Consider the following 24,836-nt stretch of genomic DNA (forward strand, 5'->3'; position numbering starts at 1 on the left):
TCTTGGGGGAGCTGCAGGAGGTGGAGGCCCGTATGTATTTGATGGGGGATCTGCAGGAGGTGGAGGTCCATATGTATTTGATGGTCTTGGAGGAGCTGCAGGAGGTGGAGGCCCGTATGTATTTAATGGTCTTGGAGGATCTGCAGGAGGTGGAGGCCCGTATGTATTTAATGGTCTTGGAGGATCTGCAGGAGGTGGAGGCCCGTATGTATTTGATGGGGGATCTGCAGGAGGTGGAGGCCCGTATGTATTTAATGGTCTTGGAGGAGCTGCAGGAGGTGGAGGCCCGTATGTATTTAATGGTCTTGGAGGAGCTGCAGGAGGTGGAGGCCCGTATGTATTTAATGGTCTTGGAGGATCTGCAGGAGGTGGAGACCCGTATGTATTTGATGGGGGATCTGCAGGAGGTGGAGGCCCGTATGTATTTGATGGAGGATCTGCAGGAGGTGGAGGCCCGTATGTATTTAATGGTCTTGGAGGAGCTGCAGGAGGTGGAGGCCCGTATGTATTTGATGGGGGAGCTGCAGGAGGTGGAGGCCCGTATGTATTTGATGGAGGATCTGCAGGAGGTGGAGGCCCGTATGTATTTAATGGTCTTGGAGGAGCTGCAGGAGGTGGAGGCCCGTATGTATTTGATGGGGGAGCTGCAGGAGGTGGAGGCCCGTATGTATTTGATGGTCTTGGAGGATCTGCAGGAGGTGGAGACGGAAGCGAATGCATGTATCCATATTTTCCCGAAGGCGAGCTTAAATGAGACGGAACCTGTGTTAGAGCAGAGGGAGCATCCAGCTGAAGGGAAGAATATGAAGAGGGCGGTAGATCACTTTGTTGGCGAGGAGCCGTGAGGGCATTGGAAGGCAGCGGGTCACTAAAAATATCTTTCTGATCTCTGTGATTAGAAAAAGAGGAATATCCTGATCTAGAACCGATAGGATCTGCTGATACCTGATCATCACAGTCATTCCCAGACTTGCACTTTGCTGACTTGTAACTACGTTCTTTGCTACTGGAGTCTTCTTTCTTGTTCCCAGTGTCTGAGAATTCGTTGTTATCCCCTGCGTAGTGATAATGGTAATGGTAGTAATAGTTGCTGGTACCGCTTGGGCTAGGGTCATCCTGCGTATCCAGATGATCTGTGGTGTAAGAGGCTGCATTGCTCGGAGGTGTGATGGGTCTCCATTTATCGGAGTCATCACGGCTTCCGGTGCCCTCGAGAGGCAAGAATCCGGTGGGAGGCCTGTAGTAGGGGTTTAGGGTGGTCGCCACCTCGTCTCTGGGAGGTAGGTATTCTTGTGAGGGCCTTTGTGTAATGGTGTTCGGTGGAGCTGGTGGTAAAGACTCAGGGTCGGCCGGTTTTGTCGGAGGTATAGCAACATAGACAGGTGGAGGCCGGGGAGCAGCAGATGCTGTGACTCTATTGGGCAACCCATATGCAGTCGACAAGCTTGCTGAAGGATCTGCCTGTTGGGGTGTGCCACTCTGCGTCTGTGATGTTGGAAGTCCCTTAGGAAAAATGTAAATCTCAGCTGGAGTGATGACGAGCCTGGATCTTTCTTTCTGGCTAAATTCTTCATTTCGACTTGGGAGAATGTAACTATTGGACGGGGTTCTCGGAGGAGCTGGTGGACCAGGTTGATCAGCCACCGTATTTTGGTTTGGTTGGAGGTAACTGCTAGTGGGAGGAGGAGCTGGCGGATCACGTTGCTGACTTGGTGGGAGATAGCTATTGGTGGGAGGAAGAGGAGCTGGAAGGTCTTGTTGTTGGATTGGTGGGAGATAGGTGTTTGTTGGAGGAGGAGCCGGCGGATCTCTTTGTTGGACAGGTGGGAGATAGTTGTTTGTTGGAGGAGGAGCTGGTGGATCTCTTTGTTGGACTGGTGGGAGATAGCTGTTTGTTGGAGGAGGAGGAGCTGGCGGATCTCTTTGTTGGACTGGTGGGAGATAGTTGTTTGTTGGAGGAGGAGCTGGTGGATCTCGTTGGATTGGTAAGAAATAGCTGTTTGTTGGAGGAGGAGCTGGTGGATCTTGTGGTTGGACTGGAGGGAGATAGCTGTTTGTTGGAGGAGGAGCTGGTGGATCTCGTTGGACTGGTGGGAGATAGCTGTTTGTTGGAGGAGGAGCTGGTGGATCTCGTTGGATTGGTAAGAAATAGCGGTTTGTTGGAGGAGGAGGAGGAGCTGGCAGATCTCTTTGTTGGACTGGTGAGGGATAGCTGGTAAAGAGAGGAGCTGGTGGTAGAGGATCTTTGACCGGAAAGTAATAGCCGTTGGGATGTCGTGATCTTGAACCCTTAACCATGGTCATTAGAGAGTGGACAGTGTCACGCTGTTTCCTGTTGAGTTCTGACAAGGAGTTTATTTGCCGGTTGTAGATAGACTTCGCCAGCTTCAGCTCAAATTCTTCATCATTTTTTTCCTCTCTCAATGACGGACTTTCAAATGCTGTGATAATCTCCATGGCAAGCTTCAGGTCTTCCAGTCGTCGCCTCCTAATGTCTGCTAGTGTCTTGTCGTTCAAGTCCTCGCCAGAGGTTGGAGTATCTCTGCTGTCTTCGTCTGGAGTACGCAAAAGTTTCGCCAGTCCGGGAAGATTTTCATTATACAAAGCAAAGAAATCGACATTGTTGTTTTCTGGAGAATTCAAAGCTTTGGATTTTTTACTCGTCAACCTTTCTAGTGCAAGCTGCAGGTCTCCTTGTAGGGCTGGAGGAGGAGGAGGAGAGGAGGTTGGGGTGGAGGAGGAGGTTGGGGTGGAGGAGGAGGTTGGAGTGGTTGTGTTGAGGGAGGCAGCGAGGTGCTGGGCGTAGTGGACGAGTAGCTGGAGGGTTTGCGATATTGAGGCTTCATCTGGGGCTTCCTGGATGGGAGGGAAGGTATGTGGTAAATACTGAATTGTATATGCAAGCGATGAGTCACAGTAACGTGGCTAAAGTATGTTGACCAGACCACACACTAGAAGGTGAAGGGACGACGACGTTTCGGTCCGTCCTAGACCATTCTCAAGTCGATTGTGACTTGAGAATGATCCAGGACAGACCGAAACGTCGTCGTCCCTATACCTTCTAGTGTGTGGTCTGGTCAACTGAATTGTATACACTATTAAGCAAAAATTTGTTTATTTAATACTCTATAAATGAACCAAATTATAAGAATAGTTGACCTAAGAGAATTTGCCTCGGTATATATATTTCTTCAAACATTGATGGATTACATCGTTCACCGTGAGGAAGTTTAGTTTTCCAATCTTTTGTTAAATGATAAACTATAGTGATTAATGTTCAGCATGACGGTTTGTCGTGCTGTGCCATGCAGCCAGTCAGGAAGAAACGCAGGCATTATTTCAATAAAGAACAAATATACGTTGTTTAATTGGTTAAACAATGTGTTGGTGTAGTCATACTGGGCCTGGTGTGTAGTCAAGTTTATGACAAACACGCCAAGATATTTTGGAATTATGTTCGTGTCTAAATTGTTAGTGACAAAGAAAGACTTGGAAAAAGCAAAATGTGTTCCTCTTCTTACCCATAAACTACACGGGCGACACTGACCTGTGAAGAATGGTTTCCGCTCGGCGGGAGGCGAAACCTGTGAGTGGTGGGTGATGGTTCGTCCCCAAAACTCTCGTCCTCGTCGTAGTAGTCCTCGTAGGACGAAGGCTCATCGTAGTCAGCGTCTTTGTCGATGAACTCTCTTTGAGAAGATGGAATGATAAAATCAGAAGGGTTGAAGAGGCTGGTGTGACGATCTTTCGGCGTTTTCGCGGAGTTCAAGCCCCTGGTGGTAGGGCGAACCACGCTGCGGCTCTTTGAACTGGCACCCGCGTTAGGGAGGTTATCAAAGAGAGACCCGCCTTGTTGGCCACCGGCGAGGCTGGTGGCGACGATTGCCGAGGCTACCCGAGGCTTGGTCGATGGATTGGTCCTGTAAACGCCAGAGTTGGGGAACTTCTTGGAGGGCAGGTCAGCCTGCCCTGTTGCTGCTTCGGGATAACCCCCTTCCTGAAGTTCCTTCATGCTGAGGGACATCTTAGGCCCACCGAAGAGAGAGACTTCTGATGTTTGGTGTTCTTCATTTTCAGATAAGATGGCTTCGTGCGTTGATTGGGACAGGGAGACATCTGGGATATTATCGCTGGCACCGAAAGTATGATCCACCTCGTCGAAGAGGGACTGTCCCCTCGTCAGGAGGAACAGGCTGCATAGAACCAGATAACCTGGAATGTTGAGAATAGGATTAATTTGTATTCAAGATTGGTAAAGTTGTATATCCAAAGAGAAATAGTAATGGCTGTGGCTAGCATGTTTTTTTTCGGGAATATTCCTCCGCGAGCCCCAAGCCTCTGTCTGGCCCACTAAAATTAACGGTAATATTTACCTAGCTACTCAATTTAGCGACTAGCGGTAAATTAGTAAATCTATAGTAACTTGTTCGATTTGCTGAGCGTAAGGCAAGCACTCAAGTTAACCAAAATGGGTTACCTGCCTTCGGAAGTGTCGATGAATGTCAACCTTCAATGGGTAGTAACCCTAGCTGAAGAAGTTTTTTTTTTTTTTGAGATATATACAAGAGTTGTTACATTCTTGTACAGCCACTAGTACGCGTAGCGTTTCGGGCAGGTCCATGGAATACGATCCCCTGCCGCGAGGAATCGTTTTTTCATCCAAGTACACATTTTACTGTTGCGTTAAACAGAGGCTACAGTTAAGGAATTGAGCCCAGTAAATCCTCCCCGGCCAGGATACGAACCCATGACAGCGCTCGCGGAACGCCAGGCGAGTGTCTTACCACTACACCACGGAGACTGATAAAGTTCACAACCACACACTCAACAGTTTACAGCTACGCCCTCTACAGTTCAGAACCACCCCTCTAGTTTACAACCACGCCCTCTACAGTTTACAACCACGCCCTCTACAGTTTACAACTACGCCCTTTCGTTCCATTTTGCTAATATTTTATATATGACTGGTGCCTACATTTTTCAATGATGAGGATCTTGTGTTTTTCAACTATGTGACTTCTGTACCTTCTGGTCTTCCCTGCGCTGTGGAGTCAAATTCTCTCACTTGCCCTAATATAGTCCTTACCTTGCGATGATTTCGGGGCTCAACGTCCCCGCGGCCCGGTCCTCGACCAGGCCTCCTATCAACAGTCTAGCAACAAACCTCTCGCCTTGCCTAGTTTCGTGTTAAGCTTCTCGAAGAGGGAAAGGGTTCCAAGCCAGGTCTGCATACAGCATTGACCTCACTTTGGCAGTACTGAACACTGCAACGTTCTGTAACGGTCCATCTAATTACCCAATGCTACCCAAATCAACTCAAAGCTCTCCAACGCTTCCTGGCATTACGTAAGTAATGAAGAAATATGATGTATTTACTTACTATAATGTTGGTGGTGAATGCACAACATGGAAAAAAACTACTTTTGACCACTTGTATTAGTAAAACTAAAGATATTTTGGATAATCCTTTATTATATGCTAATATGATATGAGTGTCATAGAAATGATCTCTTTTGAATCTTGTGGATGAAGTAGGATATTGAAAATGTGTAAAATTCGTTGGAAAAGAACAATCTCCGTTTCTATATAGGATGCGATACCGAAACGTAGAACATGTTGTTGTTGTTATAGATTCAGCTACTCGGAACAAGTTCCAAGTAGCACGGGCTATGGTGAGCCCGTAGTGGACTTACCTGGCACAGGAGCGGTAGTAGAACAATTGCAGCCCTTCTTATATACAACTAGTAAAACAAGTTTGGTTGACATTAAACAATACTTAAAAAAAACGATATACGCCCCCTTAACTTACCCTTAGTTAGAAACGAGGAAGATTTGCTAACGTGATCACTCTGATGGTCAATAGGCTTTAAAACTTTAACATATCCTAATTCTGATGGTCAATAGGCTTTAAAATCTTAACCTATCCTAATTCTGATGGTCAATAGGCTTTAAAATCTTAACCTATCGTAATTCTGATGGTCAATACGCTTTAAAATCTAAACCTATCCTAAACATTAAACAAACCTTCCCTAATCCTATCCCTAACAGCGTAAACCAAGCTAGCCTATCCTGTGGTAGCCTAGCCGGAGTAGGAGGGCAGCGGGCGGTAACTTGGCCGTCATGACAAGGAAGGGTGGGGGTACTCATCATCTCTCCAAGCCTGGTATTAGCGTTACCTTCGTCTGTAGTTTATGATAAACATTCACATATTAATTTAGTAGAGAGGCGGCACCCATGAAGTCAGGGCATTTATTTATTTATCCGTTTTCATATTAAGTTTTTTTTTCGTCATTGAGAGGTGAATGGACGCCGAACCAGTCTCCAGTACTTTGTTTTACGTGATTATATATATATATATATATATATATATATATATATATATATATATATATACATACATATGTATATATATTATTCTTAAGATTTAGATGACAGCCGTCGTTATTCACGAGCAAAGTTTTCTCATAATAAAAGTATTTTTCGTGTGCTTGCGTTCGTTAAGCGAAATATATGTAAAAGGTGTAACAAGAAATAAAAACAATTCTCCAGTGGGGTGATTGAGAGAGTTATTGAGAGAGCGAGAAGATGAGTTTATAATAACGAATTACACGAGACAAAACGCGACATGTCATGGCATTTCGGTTGACATTTTGTAAACTACTGATAATTTTAATATCATATTTGAAAATGGAAGCTGGGGGCGCACGCGCAGGCGCGCGCGCGCACACACACACACACACACACACACACACACACACACACACACACACACACACACACACACACACACACACACACACACACACACACGAAAAGTGCTAACAAAAATCAGGTAAATAATTCAAGTTTTCAAGATATTTTCAATCTAGAATATGACGTGTAAGTAGATTGGAAAGAGTAGAGGTGTTCCGTTGAGAGACTCACAGATACATAAATGACTCCCAAAGTAAGTAATCAACTAGGGGAGGAACTCACAGTTCCTGCGACGGCGCTGGAACCAATCGTACTGGCGTATGCCTTTCCATTCGAGACTTTCGGCGCCGTGGAGATAGGGGAGGGACCTGCTGCATGGGTAACAGCTTCTCCCCCGAATCAACCTGCCCTGGCTTTGCGCCCTGGTGAGGCCACTCCAGACCGACAACCAGAGCGGAACGCCATAGTCTCCTGAGACTGATGGATGCCTACTACTACTACTAGGGAAGGTGGGCGTGATGGTAGCCGCAGACCCGGACAAGACCTCGTAAATACTAAAGCGGCAGGAGAAAGATTTTGTCGAACCAATGTTATAAGAGGAGAGCTACCTGTAAGCTGGATAGCGGCTGATATGACGCAAATATTAAAGGTTTAAAACAGGCTGGTAAATCTGGAAGCTATCGGAGTGGGGTATTACAAGGGTCGGTAATAGTGCCCATCCTGTTCCGAATACAGCGACCAGAGAAGGAAGGCACAATCATATCAATGTTTGTCGATGTTGACCAGACCACACACTAGAAGTTGAAGGGACGACGACGTTTTAGTCCGTCCTGGACCATTCTCAATCGACTTGAGAATGGTCCAGGACGGACCGAAACGTTGTCGTCCCTTCAACTTCTAGTGTGTGGTCTGGTCAACTTACTTCAGCCACGTTATTGTGACTCATCGCCTGCAATGTTTGTCAATGATATAAAATTAATGGGAAAAACCCATAACAGATGGCAAATGTGAACATTACACACAGAAGTCACAATAACGTGATGCATCAAATGAACAAATCCACAAGGGCCGTGACGAGGATTCGAACCTGCGTCCGGGAGCATCCCAGACGATGCCTTAATCGACTGAGCTACGACATGGTTAAAAAGAGTTGAAACCGAAGTTCTACTGATTTGGATTTGTTCATTGGAAAATGTGAAATACCGCAAACGGAACCACAATTCATACTGCCCAGGTGTGCACTTGAGCGGAATAAAAGTTATGAGCATATTCCAGTGGCCAATGTTTGGATAGTCATTAGTAGCCTGAACAAAGGAGCCTTCAGCGTACAGTACGCAACATATGCGAGACCCACTGAGTATGCAGCCCCGGCATGGAACTCCAGACGGAAAAGCGAATAGTAAAACTATGAATGATTAAAAAGTATGCAATAAGGCTCGTTCCTGAGCTAATGGGGATTGAACTGTGAGGAAAGACTGAAGGAGGCGGACTCGCTCCACTGGACATCAAAGAAAAAGGACATTACTTTTAATGTTCAAACCGAGGAACAGATGAACGAGGGGCATATATATGGAAACTGGAGACACAAACTAATACCCATCCTCCTGTGTAGATAATACTTCATGTAACTATGTTGGCCTTCGTTCATATATTGACGACAATTAGTAGAATTTGGTAGTATTCATTTTATAGTCCGAAAAGAACTTTAATATTCCTAGTACATGTACTATATTAGGCCTCAGATAGCGTGTATTAGGCCTAGGATAGTTAGGTTAGGTTGTATTAACAATACAAAACCTTTTGCGGTTTGTCCAAATTCAGTAGTACCAAATTCTTTCTAATTACGTCAACATATGTACGGTGGTCCATATCATCGTTGCTATACTATCTAAAGAGGATTAATCTGAATTAATCACAGGTATGTCAAAAAGAGGCTGAATTAATCACATATGTCAGAACGCACTTTTGAGTAAAAGTTCAAAGTAAACGAAATGGATTAATTCAAATATTGAAGCTATCTTTAGACACAATTTTATATGTAAATATAAGAAAACATAGTAAGGACAGAATAGAATCAAAGCATTAAACGCTCCCAACTAGTAGTTAAAGTTCAAGTACGTTTATTGAGACAATAAAATACATCTCAAAGGAATAGAGTAGCTTAGGCTATTTCTACCCTCCATACTAGTAGTAGATCGATAGGCAGGTCTTGGGAGCTGACGTTCAACCCTAGAGGCACATCTAGGTGACTACTTCTAGGTAAGCGGATACAGATGCAGCGAAATCTATGGAGGATTTATTTCAGGAGCTCGACAGAAAACCATATATGGAGCTACTTTCCATTGCAGATGAGGAGTCACAATAACGTGGCTGAAAAATGTTGACCAAACCACACACTAGAAAGTTAAGAGACGACGATTCGGTCCGTCCTGGACCATTCTCAAGTCGTTCAACCCTAGAAACACATCAGTGGTACCGAGAACATGACTCTCTTCTGTCATGTTGGGGAATCTCATCATCCTATTGATTGGTCTTCCTCCAAAATAATCTTTCCTGCCTCTACTCTACACAGACGTCGTCTTGTCGACACGACTCTGATACACAACCTTCCCAACATGAACTTGAGTCCTGGCTTTGTTGGTGTTAACTCTTCCCTTTCACAGTATATTCTCAAATGTTCCAAACTTTCTAACAAACGTGACTTAACATAAACTCACCCCTTCCTTCTATCTTTCTTTCCTTTTCTTCACCCTGTTTTATCTTACGATCCCTTTCTTATTCCTATTACTATCTCCTTTATTACACCTTACCTTCAGTACCTGTTGCCTTGCTTTTTTCTTCCTGTAAGATTTCGTTCTCCTCACATCTCTCTTGCCTATTTATTGCCTTTGCCTCCTTCCTCTCGACGGGCTCACCATAGCCCGTGCTACGTGGACACTTCGTCCTGAGTAGCTAAATCTTTAACAACATCCTTCCTCTCCCCACAGCCCCGCTCCTGTGCCAGGTAAGTCCACTACGGGGCTCACCATAGTCCGTGCTACTTAGAACTTTTTGTTCCCAGTAGCTGAATCTAAAACAGCAACTTCCTCTCATCACAATCGACTTAATAACGGTCCAGGACGGACCGAAACGTCGTCGTCTCTTTACTTTCCATTGTTTGCATCGTCCTATCCATTATTGGCCTGAGAGCCAGGGAAAAGGAGGGAGGGGGTTAAACATCTGTCAGTCATAACTTGGACGGCATTCCTGGACCTTCCAGTTATGTGGGTGAGCGGGGGCAGGCAGCCCCTTATATTTACTGTGATATTCCTGCTATGCTGGACAAATTGGTTACGTCTTTCCTCACGATTACAAAAGCACAAGGAGGCAAAAACATATCGGTACCTTCACTTGTCTTTGTCAGTACCAGCTGCCTCATCTTGATATGTATCTTAATCTTTACATATTTATGTGTATTAGGCTGTAGTCATGCGTGTACATACATGGCAGTACAACAGCAGACGTAACAAAAGTCAAACCAGTGTTCGGGTTGTTACTGGGCTGTGTGTACTTGCTCATAGTACTTGCTTATCTCGCACACTAAACGACATGAATTTCATGAACAAATCCACAAGGGCCGTGACGAGGATTCGAACCTGCGTCCGAGAGCTGCCTTAATCGACTGGGCAGCGTCTGGGATGCTCTCGGACGCAGGTTACCTGTTTGATACCCGCTTGATGGGGTTCGATTTGTTCATTTGATGCATCACGCAATTGTGATTTCTGTGTGTAATGACATGAATTTCACTTAAATAAGTTTGTTAATAAATAAATAAGTTTGTTAATAAATAAATAAGCTAGGTTAATAAATAAATAGGCTAGGTTAATCATTTAATTGTAAATAGGTTAGATTGGGATAGTGTGGGGCGCGGTGGACATTTCCAGCGGTCGACTGCTATATACGGCATCCCATGACACGTGAATGTTGAATAAAAACAACGGGCTGCTTCAAGCTTCGGTTACTCGTGTACATGAGTGAGTTTGGGTTGATACAAACAGGAGCTGCCTCCTACGGGTCAATAGACCCTCTGAAGTCTCCCTTATTCCTACGGTCATTAATGAGCTAAGTATTTTCATTTTATCTTGACACCAAGGCTACAAACTCCAATGTGAACGTAATGGATCAAATATGACTGCTACTAATGTTTCTCATAACGTCTCCAATACTTGAATAAATACATATATTAAGTGCTTGTATAAACCAGAGTCACGCCAATAAAGGACCAACTAATTAATATTGTATCGTGTTAAAGATTTATGTCGTATCGTCATTTGTTCTGCCAGATGGTGTGTGTAAAAAAATAAATTACCATTTAGCCTTAATTTAAAGAGCTTAACGATCTGTGTTAGTCAAGTACGCGCTTATGTTGTGTTAGAACAACAATATGTTTATTGTTTGTGATGTGTGTCTATGTATGTATTAACACCATGTACTGAACGGGATGAGAATAGCTTGAGCTACCTCATCCCTTTGTGTGTATTTTACCTCAATAAACTTATTTCAATTTCAATACCACAGCCTATTAAATATTGGAAGCAATCTCCCTCTAGGTCTTCATACAAGTTAAACACCCACACACAAGCAACTAGGATACCGGACTGGTGCTGTCTTCACCAGAGAAAGTTACTCATTATTATTCAATTAAGGTAAGTGGATGTTCGAGGAGTCCTTGGAACTTTCCTCCATGCTCTTTTGTCTACGTGGTATTTGAATTATGGCAGGAAATGTTTCGGCTGGCCCAAGGTGTGTTTATGTTCCTTTGTCTCATGCGAGGCTACAGTGCCTTCGTTGTGAGATAACTTTGTTGCCAGTGAGTTAAGTCGAAGGTACATCAGAGAGAGACGTATGGCCTTGTGTGTAGATATACACTGAAAATGTACTTTATTCCTGAATACGTGCTGGGGGATTGATATATTTGAGAGAGAATCAGATTAATGGCGGCCGTATTTATCCTATTAATCGAAAGGGCATAACACGATTTGTAAACCCTAATAACCCTCTATTGGTCTCTGGCGGGTAAGATTAGTAATTGCATAGCGGATTGAATATTGTGATTATATCCAGTTTAATTACAATCACAAGCAACTGAAGTAAAATGTTTATTATTTTTTATTGTAAGCCATAATTAGTCAATTATAATTTGGCCTTCATATAGGCTAAATAGGAATATAATTTTCGTAAAGCAACAATATTTCCCAGTTCCTAATTTATATGCAAATATTTTTGTATAGTAAATTAGAGAAAATATAATTTAACCTAAATGAATATGATCATTTAAGTTCGTACAAAAGGCCTAGTTAGTCCTAGCAAGGTCGGGTAATTAAGGGAAGAAAGCGCTATGTTGGTATAACTATATAGCACTTGGGATATGAGGCCAAGGAGCTGGGATAGGGCGGAGGGAAGGAATGGTGCGCCCAACCACTTAGACTATCGGAGATCGAACGCAGACCTGCAAGACACTAGACCACCTCTGTACTAACGAGTCCAGTTGGTTGGACAGTAGTAATACCCAGTTTATTACACAAGATGATCGTGTAAACAAAAATAATTGCACGGAGGCAGCCTCTATAATATCCTCTCACTGAGAAAGGTTTTTAACACGCCTCAAAACCCCTCAACTGCTGATATTGTAAATAGGCGAATCTGGATTTTTCTCTTAGGCATAATTAATGTTTTGTTTTATCGTTTTTGTTTTTATTAATTTTAAGTTACGTTAATCGCTGTCGCAAACTTTGAGTGTGATGGGCAGGACGGTAGAGCGACAGTCTCGCTTCCTGCAGATCGGCGTTCAATCCCGGACCGTCCAAATGGTTGGGCACCATTCCTTCCCCTCGTCCCATCCCATATCCTAATCCTGACCGATTGATTGATTGATGAAGATTAAGCCACCCAAAAGGTGGCACGGGCATGAATAGCCCGTAAGTGGTGGCCCTTTTGAGCCAGCACCAGTATCAATAGATGATACTGGAGATCTGTGGAGGTGCAACTGCACCCTGTGACGGGAGATGTCTCCCATGAATCCAGAATCCTGACCCCCTTCCCAGAGCTTATATAGTCGTAATGGCTTGGCGCTTTCCTCTGATAGTTCCCTTCCCTTCTTCAATTTAAAATATAATTCACTGGGTTATGGTTACAGGTTTAGTTCCACAAATGTCTCGTTCGTCCTCAAGGGTCACATTTTATGCTTCTAGTTCCGTATTGATGATGAAATTTGTTGCTGAAATTTGTTACTATGAGCTTTGTTGCTGAGCTAATAGTCGTAGCTCAGTCGATTAAGGGCAGCGTCTGGGATGATCTCGACCGTAGGTTTGAATCCTCGTCACGGCCCTTGTGGATTTGTTCATTGACGCATCACGCTATTGTGATTTCTGTGTGTAATGAAATTTGTTGTTGCTGTTATGAACAGAAAGTGGTTGTAGTATTGGTGGCAGCGGGAGGTGGCTCAGAACCAACTGATAGTGAGAGTGATGGTGGTGGTGGTGGTAGTGAAGTACCCAGTACCCGAGGGCACTCTGATGGAAGTAAGAACTAGTGACAGCGGCAAGAATCAAGATGCATCACCGGAGCCTAGTGCCCTCTGGCCATTGACCCGAGAAATTATACTGGGCTGCAAACCTTTTGTTCTCCAGGGCGGCCCATGTGCACAAGTGGTGGACCACCAGGTGTAGCCTGATACCATCGCTCTTGACTTTCTACTGTACTTTTGAGGTAGAGACAAAAAACTATCGCCTGTCTCACCTTGAGAGTTATCAGATTAATCTTCGCTGTACATCCTTCCTTTATTTAGTGAAGATGTAGATGCATATTAATGTATATTTTGCTTCTTAGTATAATGTAAAAGTTTATTTATTATTTAGTTAGCCTTATACAAGTTTATTTATTATTTAGTTAGCCTTATACAAGTTTATTTATTATTTAGTTAGCCTTATACAAGTTTATTTATTATTTAGTTAGTCTTTAAAAGGCACTGGTGAAATTAATCAACAGGAACCATATCATGGCTAGTAGTTATATAGCCTGGGGCAGCACCTGGGCACATTTGACAACAGCAATTTTAGCTTGCTGAAATATATCTGAATGAATTTTGTATATTATCACTGCTACCTTATTCACTCTTGTGTTGATGATATCCTCATAATGCACCCAGAGTCTGTCAGTACAGACTGCTTATCACGTGCCTCTGTATGACTAACCATCCTGTGTGATGTGGATTTTTAGCATCGCGTAACTAGTTTTTTGACACTGTATTCCTCTTCATATAGTCTAGGGTAGCGGCACAAATGCACATGTACCTATTTTGAGGTTATCTTGATATGATTTCGGGACTTTAGTGTCCCCGCGGCTTGGTCCTCGACCAGGCCTCCACCCCCCAGGAAGCAGCCCGTGACAGCTGACTAACTCCCAGGTACCTATTTACTGCTAGGTAACAGGGGCATCAGGGGTGAAAGAAACTCTGCCCATCGTTTCTCGCCGGCGCCCGGGATCGAAGCCGGGACCACAGGATCACGCGCCCAGTGTTGTGTCCGCTCAGCCACCGTCTCCCTAAATGATTGATGGAGATTAAACCACCCAAAAGGTGGCACGGGCATGAATAGCCCGTAAGTGGTGGCCTTTTTGAGCTTTACCAGTATCAATAGCTGATACTGGAGATCTGTGGAGGTGCGACTGCACCCTGCGTGACGGGAGATGTCTCCCGTGGTCTCCCTAAATGTGTTAATAAAAAAATAAAAAATACATTGGTGAGTAGCGCGGTTTCCCCAGATGTTGTGGTGCTGGGCATGCCTTAGCATTATCATGGTGTCTACAGCACATACCTGGTAATCATAGTGCTGGAGTCAACATGGCGATAACGACCAGCATTAGGTGTTTTTTTTTCAGTCGAATACACAGTATGAAGTTAGGCTTGGTTAAGTTACGTTACGTTAGGCTTTGGTATTTAAGGATTTGTATCTCGATACTTAGCGTATCACCTCGCGACTGCAATTAGTCATGAGTTTGATTCAGGATGTCGGGTGGCGGGAGAGGTTGGACACGCTTGCACTTAATGCCTTTTTTCACCGAACAGTAAATAGGTACCTGGGAGTTAGTCAACTGTTGTTAGTTGCGTCCTGTGGATGGTCATTCGTTGTCTAGGGGGCCCTCGATCAACCTAACAGGCTTCCTGTCCCACGACAGGTATACAGAAAATGAGCAGAAATAAGGAACAACAGAAGTCACAATTTACGTAAGTCTTGGGAACTAGCAATAACGATGTTCAAATTGGCCCATACACCTGTATGTAATTACGATGTAATGAGGCTAGAAACAAGGGAAAGGTGGGATTTACAGGTACGCTATTAGATGTCCAAGAATAGAGAAGAGCCTCGACAAATTAAACGAATTAGAAGCGCCAGTTGTGGATTGAATTCAATCTAAAATCATAAAGGAAATGCCGATGAAATGTCCACCACTGAAACTCTCTTATTTAGAAAATCCCCGAGGTTAGGAAAAGTCTCCTTAGATTTTGGAAACATGCAAATATCACTCCTCTCTTCAAGAAGGGTAGAAGCAATTAACTTGACCTCGTACGTGTGCAAGTTCGTGGAGAGAATACCAAGTGAAGGAATTATTCACCACCTCACATTGCTCAAGCTTGTAAAAGCCTCACATCATGACTTTGTAGAAAACAAAATCCTGCCTAACCAGCTCACATTTTTTGGAAACTTTAACTTACTAATTAGATAAATTATTTCCAGCAGATGTAGTATATACATGAACTTCTCTAAGGCTTTGATAAGGAATCATACGAAAGTCTGTCACAGAGACTGCAAGCACAAGGCATGAACGGGGAAATATTAGAATGGATAAATCAAAGAAAGCAAAGATTCGTAATTACACGGAAGGGCATCTAAGTGGATTTTCTTGTACTTAAAGTACCACAATGCTCTATTTTAATTAGGGCCAACGTGTTTTTGTAACATAAAGAAAGTAGCATTTTTGCTATTCTTTTTATAGTCCGGAAAAAAATCTAGAAAAAAAACTTAAATATTCTTAGGTCTAGCATAGCGCACAAGTGTACTATATTAGGCCTAGGATAGTGTACTAGACCTGGGATAGTCAGATTAGGTTTCATTTCTACATCGTTACTGTAAGTACCTTAATTTTAGGAGGATAGGCTGTTGTTAGTCCCCAAGTCACTGAAAGTTGCTCTGACGTAGAAACCGCTATAAAAAACATAGGCTTAGGAATAATCAAAGAAACCCTAGACGGTCCAGGAAAAGAAAGTGGTTATTCAGCCGTATAAATCTGAATTGCAGCAGGTGAGGTCTCCAAGCATGGAGGCTTCGGGAAAAGTTTTGATCACCAGATTATGGAAGGAAAAATTATGATGACATTTTTAAGACGCCCAAGTAAAGACAAATTAATTTGTTAAATGTTTAATTTTTGTATTATTAGCGCTGCGTTGTAATGATCTGATGCAGCGATTATGAAATTATCATACAGCTCTGAGGGTGTGCTTATATTAGCTCAGTACACTGGTTTGATTCTTCCTATTATTATTATAAACAACTTTCACTTAGATGCTTGCTTGCATGTTAATGGCTAGATCATTGTCGGCTAAGTAGATACACCGAGAGTGCACGGGGTCCTTCTATTTACTGATGTTATCTCATAACCAAGGCATTAAGGGTCAGCGCATATAAGAGCTTCTGTAGTACAAATGGCCGCTTGACACGCACAACCTCTTACCCTCTCCGAAACATATAGTTTTCGCTTACGTCTTCCGCCACAACCAATTAGAATCCAGGATGGGGGTATTTACCAGCGCCCTATGGCGGGTAAAATGCCAAACTCTGGAGAGTTCAGTAGCCAATACAATTTTTGGCCGTTGGTAGAGTATACGTCAAAATGTGAAGTTTTCTATTAGGAGGACGGGTTGCGGGGAGAGCTGGTAGTATACAGCCTGTATAATTTGTAAATATATTGTCTGGATACAGACAATATATTTATAAATTAAACCGGACACCAGATGGTTCTCTTACTGTGTTTTCTGAGGACTCATCCCACCTGACCACCGAATTTCGTGTAAAGTTGGTACTACAAACTTTCTCTCACACGTGTGTGTGTGTGTGTACCATTTACACATTTGGTCATACATGTAGGACATGGGAATAAGGAAATCTGCAGAAGGTTTGTTAGCCTACGCAAGTTAGCTTCTCTAACATGAAATCCACTTTATATAATATATAAATTTTATACATGTCAGCCCATCCACCTGTTTACTACCTACAGTACCGTTGTGGACCATCGAACATATATATTGACGTAATGGACAAGTAGAAAGTAGAATTTGGTACGTTGAATTTGGACAAACCGGAAAAGGTTTTGTATTTATATTGCTAATAAAGCCTAACCATTCTAGGCCTAATACACGCTGTCTGAGGACTAATATTGTACATATGTGATGTGTACTGGGCCTAGGATGGGTTTTACCTTAATTTTTTCCGGACTGTAGAGTGAATAGTGCCATATTTTACTATCTACTTGGGGAGGTCCGGAGCTAATGCGGAAGATTAACGCGCAGATACTATCTACCTGTCCAGTATGTCAATATATGTACGATGGTAAACAGTAAGAGAAAGTGCTGTCTAATTAGGAGGATGAGTTGATGCATACATGTCTGATGCCGTTTGTGAACTAATTCATTGTTTAGCCTAGTTGATGTTTTTTTTTAGGCTAGGTGTTGTCGTTTACAGCCTAGTTGATGTCTCTCGGAGGCTCTTGAGGCTGATGCATCGTTCAATCCGCTCTAACCCTCATTGTAATGAGGAATCAACGTTAATTATAAGTCTCAAGCAGAGACAAAATAGAATTTGGTGCGTGCCCTGTCATATGGGCCTCACGCTTAATGAACTGGTTTATTCAGCGGACAAACGGGACACTCAAACATATTCGGGGCACTCTTAAACCCATTCGCACATGTCCCGGCACTTTTAAACCCATTCCAAATTCAGATTTTGACCCCGGTACTAAAGCGTGCTTCAAACACCCGTTGAGAAGCCGAAGGGTTCGTTATGACGGGTAATAAATTAAGACTTTTAAATTCAGTCTTGACGGGGGATTTATCTCCATAAGTTTAGTCATATCACCCTATTAAAAAATGGGTAACCTCATTAACCCACTTACGTATCGGCCCCACAATTAGCCCCAGTAGTGGGGTATGTGGCCTGGGCACGGAGCCAGTACTTAGGTATGTGGCCCGGGCACAGAGACAGTACTGAGGTATGCGGCCCGGGCACGGGTATGTGGCCCGGGCACAGAGCCAGTACTGGGGTATGCGGCCCGGGCACAGAGCTAGTACTGGGGTATGCGGCCCGGAAACAGAGCCAGTACTGGGGGTATGTATGCAAAGGGCAACAGTACCCGCTAAAAATCACAAGACGATACCTGATAAAGTTCTTAGGTGGACCAACGACTGGTTTAAAGATGAAAGGAATAGTAGATAGGGAAGAAACAGAGGGCGCTGAATATTACTTGAGGAAAGACGAAACGTGATCGCAACATAAAAGATCCTTCGGGGCACTGGAAAAGTAATCAAGAAATGAATAGATGCGCACAAGAACATCGACTAGAGAGAGACCGTGGAGGGAAGCTGGCACAAGGATGAGCCACAGGGGTGACAGGAAACATTTCTTTGCCTAATGAGAAGCGAGTAAATTAAATGAGCCTAGTAGAAGATTGATTGATTGATGAAGATTAAGCCACCCAAAATGTGGCACGGGCATGAATAGCCCGTAAGTGGTAGCCCTTTTGAGCCATTACCAGTATCAAGAACTGATACTGGAGATCTGTGGAGGTGCAACTGCACCCTGCGTGACGGGAGATGTCTCCCGTGGCCTAGTAGAAAGTAGGTGAGGCTAACTCTACTCCAAGTTTGAAAGTAGATATGGAATAATGTAATGGATTACGATCCATTGCATTAGCCGATCGACAGCTCAAAAGCCAGGGCTGGAGCGCTGACGGTCGGCCGTGGAAGCATAATTAGGGACGAATACACACACACGACACCCGGATGTAGCCCATGCGAGTAGACCGACAGCCAGCGCATGTTAAATACACGAGGCTAATTAATGAGGGGGGTAATGCTGACGGCGTCTCTCCAGAGAGGTTTATGGAGTACTTGAGAGCGGCTCGCTGGAATACATTATAATATTTACTCTCCACCTTTATTCTTCTTAAATTCCTTCATCAATATTTTGTTGTTTTCTTTTGTGTTTGAAATTCCAAAGTCCGCCTGTTTACGCAATTTATTGTTGGCACTCGACCCATCCAGGAGGAGGATAGGGGGAGGGTATGTGGAGGGGGGGGGGATAGGAGAGAAATTGGGGCCGTGGGGATAGGGGGGGGGGGGATGGGTGAGAGGAGTGGTGGGACCTGGGGAAGGGTTTGTAGGTTCAATTCTGTTGAGCCTATTATATGACCCAAACAATCATTGTTTTATGACCTGATCGTGCAACCTCATTAGAAGACCACGGTTAAATCGTTTGTTGTTGTTGTTGTTGTTTAAGATTCGCTCCTTGGATCAAACAGTTCCAAGTAGCACGGGCTACGGTGAGCCCGTAGTGGACTGTTTTCTTTCGGCTAAATCACCACTGGACTCTACATTAGCGGATCCACTGCTGCTATGATTGTATTGTACAATGCGAGCAACAACGTCCTATGTACACACTAAGCCAGCTGGTGCTGGTTATGCTTTACAAGCCATCACGAGCGTGATTTTGTAGAGCTGAATGTGAATAAGATCCTTTGGCACTCGTTAACTTAGATGGCGTTAGTTGAGCTGGGTCAGAGCAGTCCGTCTAAATTACCCGAAGCCTTCTAGCATTACATATGTAATGAAGAAATATTATATATTCACTCACAATAACGTTGGCGCTGAATGTAGAACATGGAAAAAATAAATTTTATTCTGAAATATCATTTTATAACGAAATTGGGTTTATCTACCCAAAGCCGCTTGGATCGTCGACTTCCCATGGCATTGGCTACCACCTAGTTTCGTCTAATTTCGTTATAAAATTATATTATTTCAGAATAAATATATAAAGAAAGAGATTGATGGCAGGTGGCCGGGTGTTCTGAAGTCTATCCTATAAGTCGTGCGGGTGAATCCTGAGGGCGTAAGGTCATCTCAAGTGTATCCTATGAGTGTATATTCTAAGCGCATTCTTAGAGACGGTGGCTGTTAATTAAAGCGTATCCTGTAAGCGTGCGGGTGTTGTATATGCGTAGAGAGTGCGCGTGAGGGCATTCTAAGCGTATATTGTTTTGTGCTTTCTTTTGTTAATTACTTGAGCGGGTGTAAGTAAATCTTAAGTGTGTGAGTGTGTGTCTTGAGAGGTGAGTGTGTGAGGCCAGGCTGTAGAAGGGGTGAGGGAGGGTGACAGGTGAGGACAACAGACTCCTCACCCGCTACATGAGGACAACAGCCTCCTCACCTGCTACATGAGGACAGCGTCCTCACCCCAGTGTCGTGACCAGCCCAGTGTCACCTCTCGCCTGGGCGTGGACACGCGTGGGAATAAAAAAGAATATGCAGGGAAGACTGCAGTAATCATTTTAAAGGCTCCGGGAAATGACTCGAGACGGACAACAGCAATTCTCTCTCTCTCTCGTGTGGACGTGAGCGCCCTCTACAACTAGCAAGGTCACAATAAAGCTACTATATAAGACAATACAAAAATAACTTAATAAGCCGGCTCTGTTAACAGAAGCAACAGACATGGAGAATACACATTTCGGAAGGCGGCAACGCATTCACAAACGGCCCCAACCAAGCAATTAGAAGAAAAAGCCTCGCCTCTCCCTAACATGGTCAGGGGGTCAATTACCAATACAATCATTCGCTAATTCCTCTCACCCCTGAACTATGTTAAGGACTTCTATTGTTAAATTTAGCTAGGCGACTATTACTGGTTTGGTGTGAGTACTGTGTATACTATTATGTGGTGTGGGATTAACTTATGATCCAGGGCTTTGTCCCCGCCTGTATTCTATAATTCTGTATCTGGCGGGCTGGTAATACACGTACTTTATCATTGACGCTATAGACAGCGTGTGGGCGGTGGCAGAAAGACTACAGTACCACGTGGTGGGTACAGAATCTGGAAGTAATTTTCTCCAGAAGCTGTTTACATTTGCCATGAAACAGTTCCAAATCCGTTTTCTTTTGCTTGAGATTTGTGATCGCTGTTGAGTCGTCTCGTTCCTCATATCCTCTCTCTGTGCGCTGGACTTGTTTAGTAATGTTGGAGGATTAATAAGCCCACTACATTTATTTTTTGAACAACCAGCAATTATACTTTCCTCTTGGTTGATATATTTTGGTGCAGCTATAGATTATAGTCCTGAGTGATACGAGCACATGATAATTGATGTTCGGGGGGGGGATATATATATAATATATATACACACACTGAGAGGTGTATCCCCGCTTCTCGGTGTATATATACACTTGAGTGTGTTCAAGTTCAAGTATGTTTATTGAGACAAGAAAGAAATACATCTCAAAGGGATAGAGTAGCTTAGGCTATTTCTACCCCCCCCCCCCTTGAGTGTGTTCTTTAGTCTTGAACATCGCTCTAGGCTAATACTTTACTTGCTGGTTGGTCTGTAAGCTGTTGTGGTGGCCTTAATAACCCTTCGGCGGTTGACGGGCTTTAAGCTCCACTCTAACCAATGCCGAGCAGACACATGGAGAATGTGCAAGGACGAGAGGACACGTGCAAGCCTTGACTGCTGCAAAATGGCGACAGAAGGAAAATGGCAGCGTCGCCGTAGAGGGTGAGACAGACCAGCCACACTCAAGCTATAGAAACCAGTTACATCCGCTACAGAAACCAGTTACACCCGCTACAAAAACCAGCAACACACCCTACATAAAGCAGTTAACCCGCTACAGAAACCATCCCCACTCGCTACAGAAACCATCCCCACTCGCTACAGAAACCATCCCCACTCGCTACAGAAACCATCCCCACTCGCTACAGAAACCATCCCCACTCGCTACAGAAACCATCCCCACTCGCTACAGAAACCATCCCCACTCGCTACAGAAACCATCCCCACTCGCTACAGAAACCATCCCCACTCGCTACAGAAACCATCCCCACTCGCTACAGAAACCATCCCCACTCGCTACAGAAACCCGCCACACACCTTACAGAAATCAGTTACACCCGCTACATAAATCAGTTACACCCGCTACAGAAACCCGCCACACACCACAAATCAGTTACACCCGCTACAGAAACCAGCCACACACCTTACAGAAATCAGTTACACCCGCTACAGCAACCCGCCACACCCGCTACGCAACTGAAGCAAGGCGTCTTGGACGATCACGAACGCAAGATGAATTTTTGAAGTCAAAGATATAATGACAATGTGTTTGTACTCGACGAAGGATTTCAGTTGTTTCCAAATTGGAACCGGAATTTAGGCGGAAGCTGCAGTTCAACTCTGAAAACAACTTGCTATAATGTTCAAAACCTCTGAATAATGAGAAATGGGATCCATTATATAGAACTCGCCATTAAGGATTCTTGTCAACTGTCTTATCTGAATTTTAGGTACAATCCTAAGATAGCCAAGCCCAACGTAACACTAAACTGCATTAATTCAGACTAAACAACATATAGATGTGGCTGGTCTGTGAAATTGAAATTGAAATAAGTTTATTGAGGTAAAATACACACAAAGGGATGAGGCAGCTCAAGCTATTCTCACCCCATTCAGTACAACGTGTTAATACATACATAGACACACATCACAAACAATAAACATAATTGGTCTGTGTGTACTTTACAAAGTACCTTCTCTACAGCTCCCTCAAGAATAGTCAACCTGTCGTCCAAGAACGATAGCATTACTATTCACCAATGGTTGCTGTTAAGTAAAAAAAAAAAAAAAATAAACCACACTTTTATGTGCAACATTTTTGTACGTTCCAATAATAATTGTAATCAGTACTATCATTTTGGAGAATGGGCTGATAATAGTACACTAAAAATAAGTACTCATGGAACTATCCCAGATAAATGTTCCTTTTGTATTAAATACACAAACTTATTAAACTCGTTTTATATAAACGTAGTATTTTCCCTTGTAAATTGATGTAAATATGATCTTTTATGTGGTATATTATTTAATAAAGACAAAAAACTCACTTTGGCATGAGGCTGGTGGCCAAAAGTTCAGCACAAGACGATTCCAAATCTTGCAGTGAACGGCTAAATACACAAATGGTACTTTATAAATGTCCAGTATTAATGATATACAGATGAAAGACCGACGCATTTCTATAACTAACTGGCCACAACTTGTATTGTTGTAAGGTGAAAGGTATTGTAGGAAACAAATATCAACGACAGCCTAGCCTTTACAAGGCCTAATTTCGCTATATATATTAACATTTTGCTTGATAAGTTGCGCTACAGGTTAATTGTACAGACAAAAATGCAGGTCTAGTTAGCAACACCTTGTACTTTATTAATACAAGTAAACTAAAATAATATACACGATGCAAAATATTTTTTTGTTAAATATTGAGTATGGTGTTTTCGTCCTACAAAATGTTCCTCTAGTAACACCTTGCAGACTTGACAGTTTCTGACACCCTGAGGACACCATCTGCGTCTCTGGCTTTTACGCCAGGCTCCTCGTTGGAGTTCTTAGTTGAAACATTTCTTCCCTGTGCGCCCGACCAGTCCCACTGCGGACCGTGGACCCGTCATTGTAAGCCAAGCCTCTCCGTGACATGTCAGAGGAGGCAGCAAAGCCTCGTGAACCATAAAGGACGAGGTATATATATATATATTATTGGTGCAGTGTGAGAGATAATGAGGAGAATCATAACAAACACACTAGTCCATTGTGTGAACTGTCAGCAAGTGTGCAGCCGCGCTCAAGAGACTCACCTTGTGTGGGCGTCCGGGAGAACATGGCGGCAGTTGTGTCCCAGCTTGCAGCGGTGGTGAGCACGCACGGCCTCCTCAGGTCAGTCTGTGGGTGTGGCTATAGTCCATTACTGTTCGTCAGTCCTCCCTGGTGATACACTCTTACACCTGCTGGGTAGTGTTGTCTCGACACCCACGCCCCACTAACACCACAAACACACACACACGTTCGTTGCTACTCTGTCCACGTCTTATAGTTTACCAGTTACTGTCGCACAAAAAGTATCTTATTTCTGTCTAAAATACCCCATATTTTGGAAATTTTAAAAAACTTGTGTACAGAGATCGAAAGTCTTAAATACAGAAGTCAGCGGTGTCCCAGTACGTCAAGAGTAAAAAAGTCTTCAAAACTACGATTGTATGCTTGGCGCCAGGGATGGCCAGCAGGGAGGAGGTGGGTGTAGGAGAGGATAGGGACCGGCAGGGATGTCCCCGTGGACGACGGAGGGGGGCTGCAGGTGCAAGCCAGGCGTGTGTTGCTGCGACGCCGCCCTGGTAGTGTTTGGCAGGTGGATAGTTCTCTGGTCTCCAGGTCTTGCCTCCGCTGACCCAGTACACCGGGGATAGAAATCGTCTTGGGGGAAGGGAGGGAGGGATGCCTTCCCACCCGCTCCACCATGTAGGTCGTCCCCGTCTTGTGGGAAAGGAACTCTTGGGGCCACGCAATCAAGAAGGAAAGGGTTATTTAGGTCGTTTGTCGTAACACGACAATTTGAGAAGAAAAAAAGCATAACTCGTGCCCACTGTGGGTGTTGGCGGGTGACGCTGCTGTCAGAGGTTACCCCTGTGTCAAGTGCCTCTACCCGACTCTCTAATTAGCATTTTATTTTCTGCGTGTCTTCCTCGAATGGGCTCGTCGAGTGAGCAGGTGAATGTGGGTTTCACTCAAAAGTATTCGCCGTCTGAACTCTGGGGAAGGGTCTCCAGACTCCGGCAGCTGCACCACAAGCCCAAAACATTTTCAGAATAAAATGTGTTACAAATTGCAGCAATAATTTAGATGTGATGTTTATTACAACAGAAACCGAATTCCATATATTCTTTTGGGGAGGCTCAGTGGAAGAGTTTCTTCTGATACTTCTAATTCTCTACATTAATATGCGTGGT

At 43.8% G+C, this 24,836-nt stretch overlaps 1 protein-coding gene across 1 annotated transcript in view; it reads right to left on the minus strand.

Annotated features, from left to right (window-relative positions):
- The window catches only part of LOC123766936 (proline-rich protein 36), a 26,978-nt gene extending 3,263 nt beyond the window's left edge, over positions 1-23,715 (minus strand). Inside the window, exons 1-3 of the mRNA XM_045756427.2 lie at positions 23,691-23,715; positions 3,548-4,212; positions 1-2,856 (exon numbers count right to left, since the gene is read on the minus strand). The exon at positions 1-2,856 is cut by the window's left edge and continues 1,376 nt beyond it. Of these exons, the coding sequence (XP_045612383.2) occupies positions 1-2,856; positions 3,548-4,212; positions 23,691-23,715 (3,546 nt within the window). The remainder of the gene's footprint in view (positions 2,857-3,547; positions 4,213-23,690) is intronic.
- Between the last annotated feature and the right edge of the window lie 1,121 nt (positions 23,716-24,836).

Source organism: Procambarus clarkii, chromosome 60 (assembly GCF_040958095.1).
Source record: "Procambarus clarkii isolate CNS0578487 chromosome 60, FALCON_Pclarkii_2.0, whole genome shotgun sequence".
In the NCBI taxonomy this organism is placed as follows: Eukaryota; Metazoa; Arthropoda; class Malacostraca; order Decapoda; family Cambaridae; genus Procambarus; species Procambarus clarkii.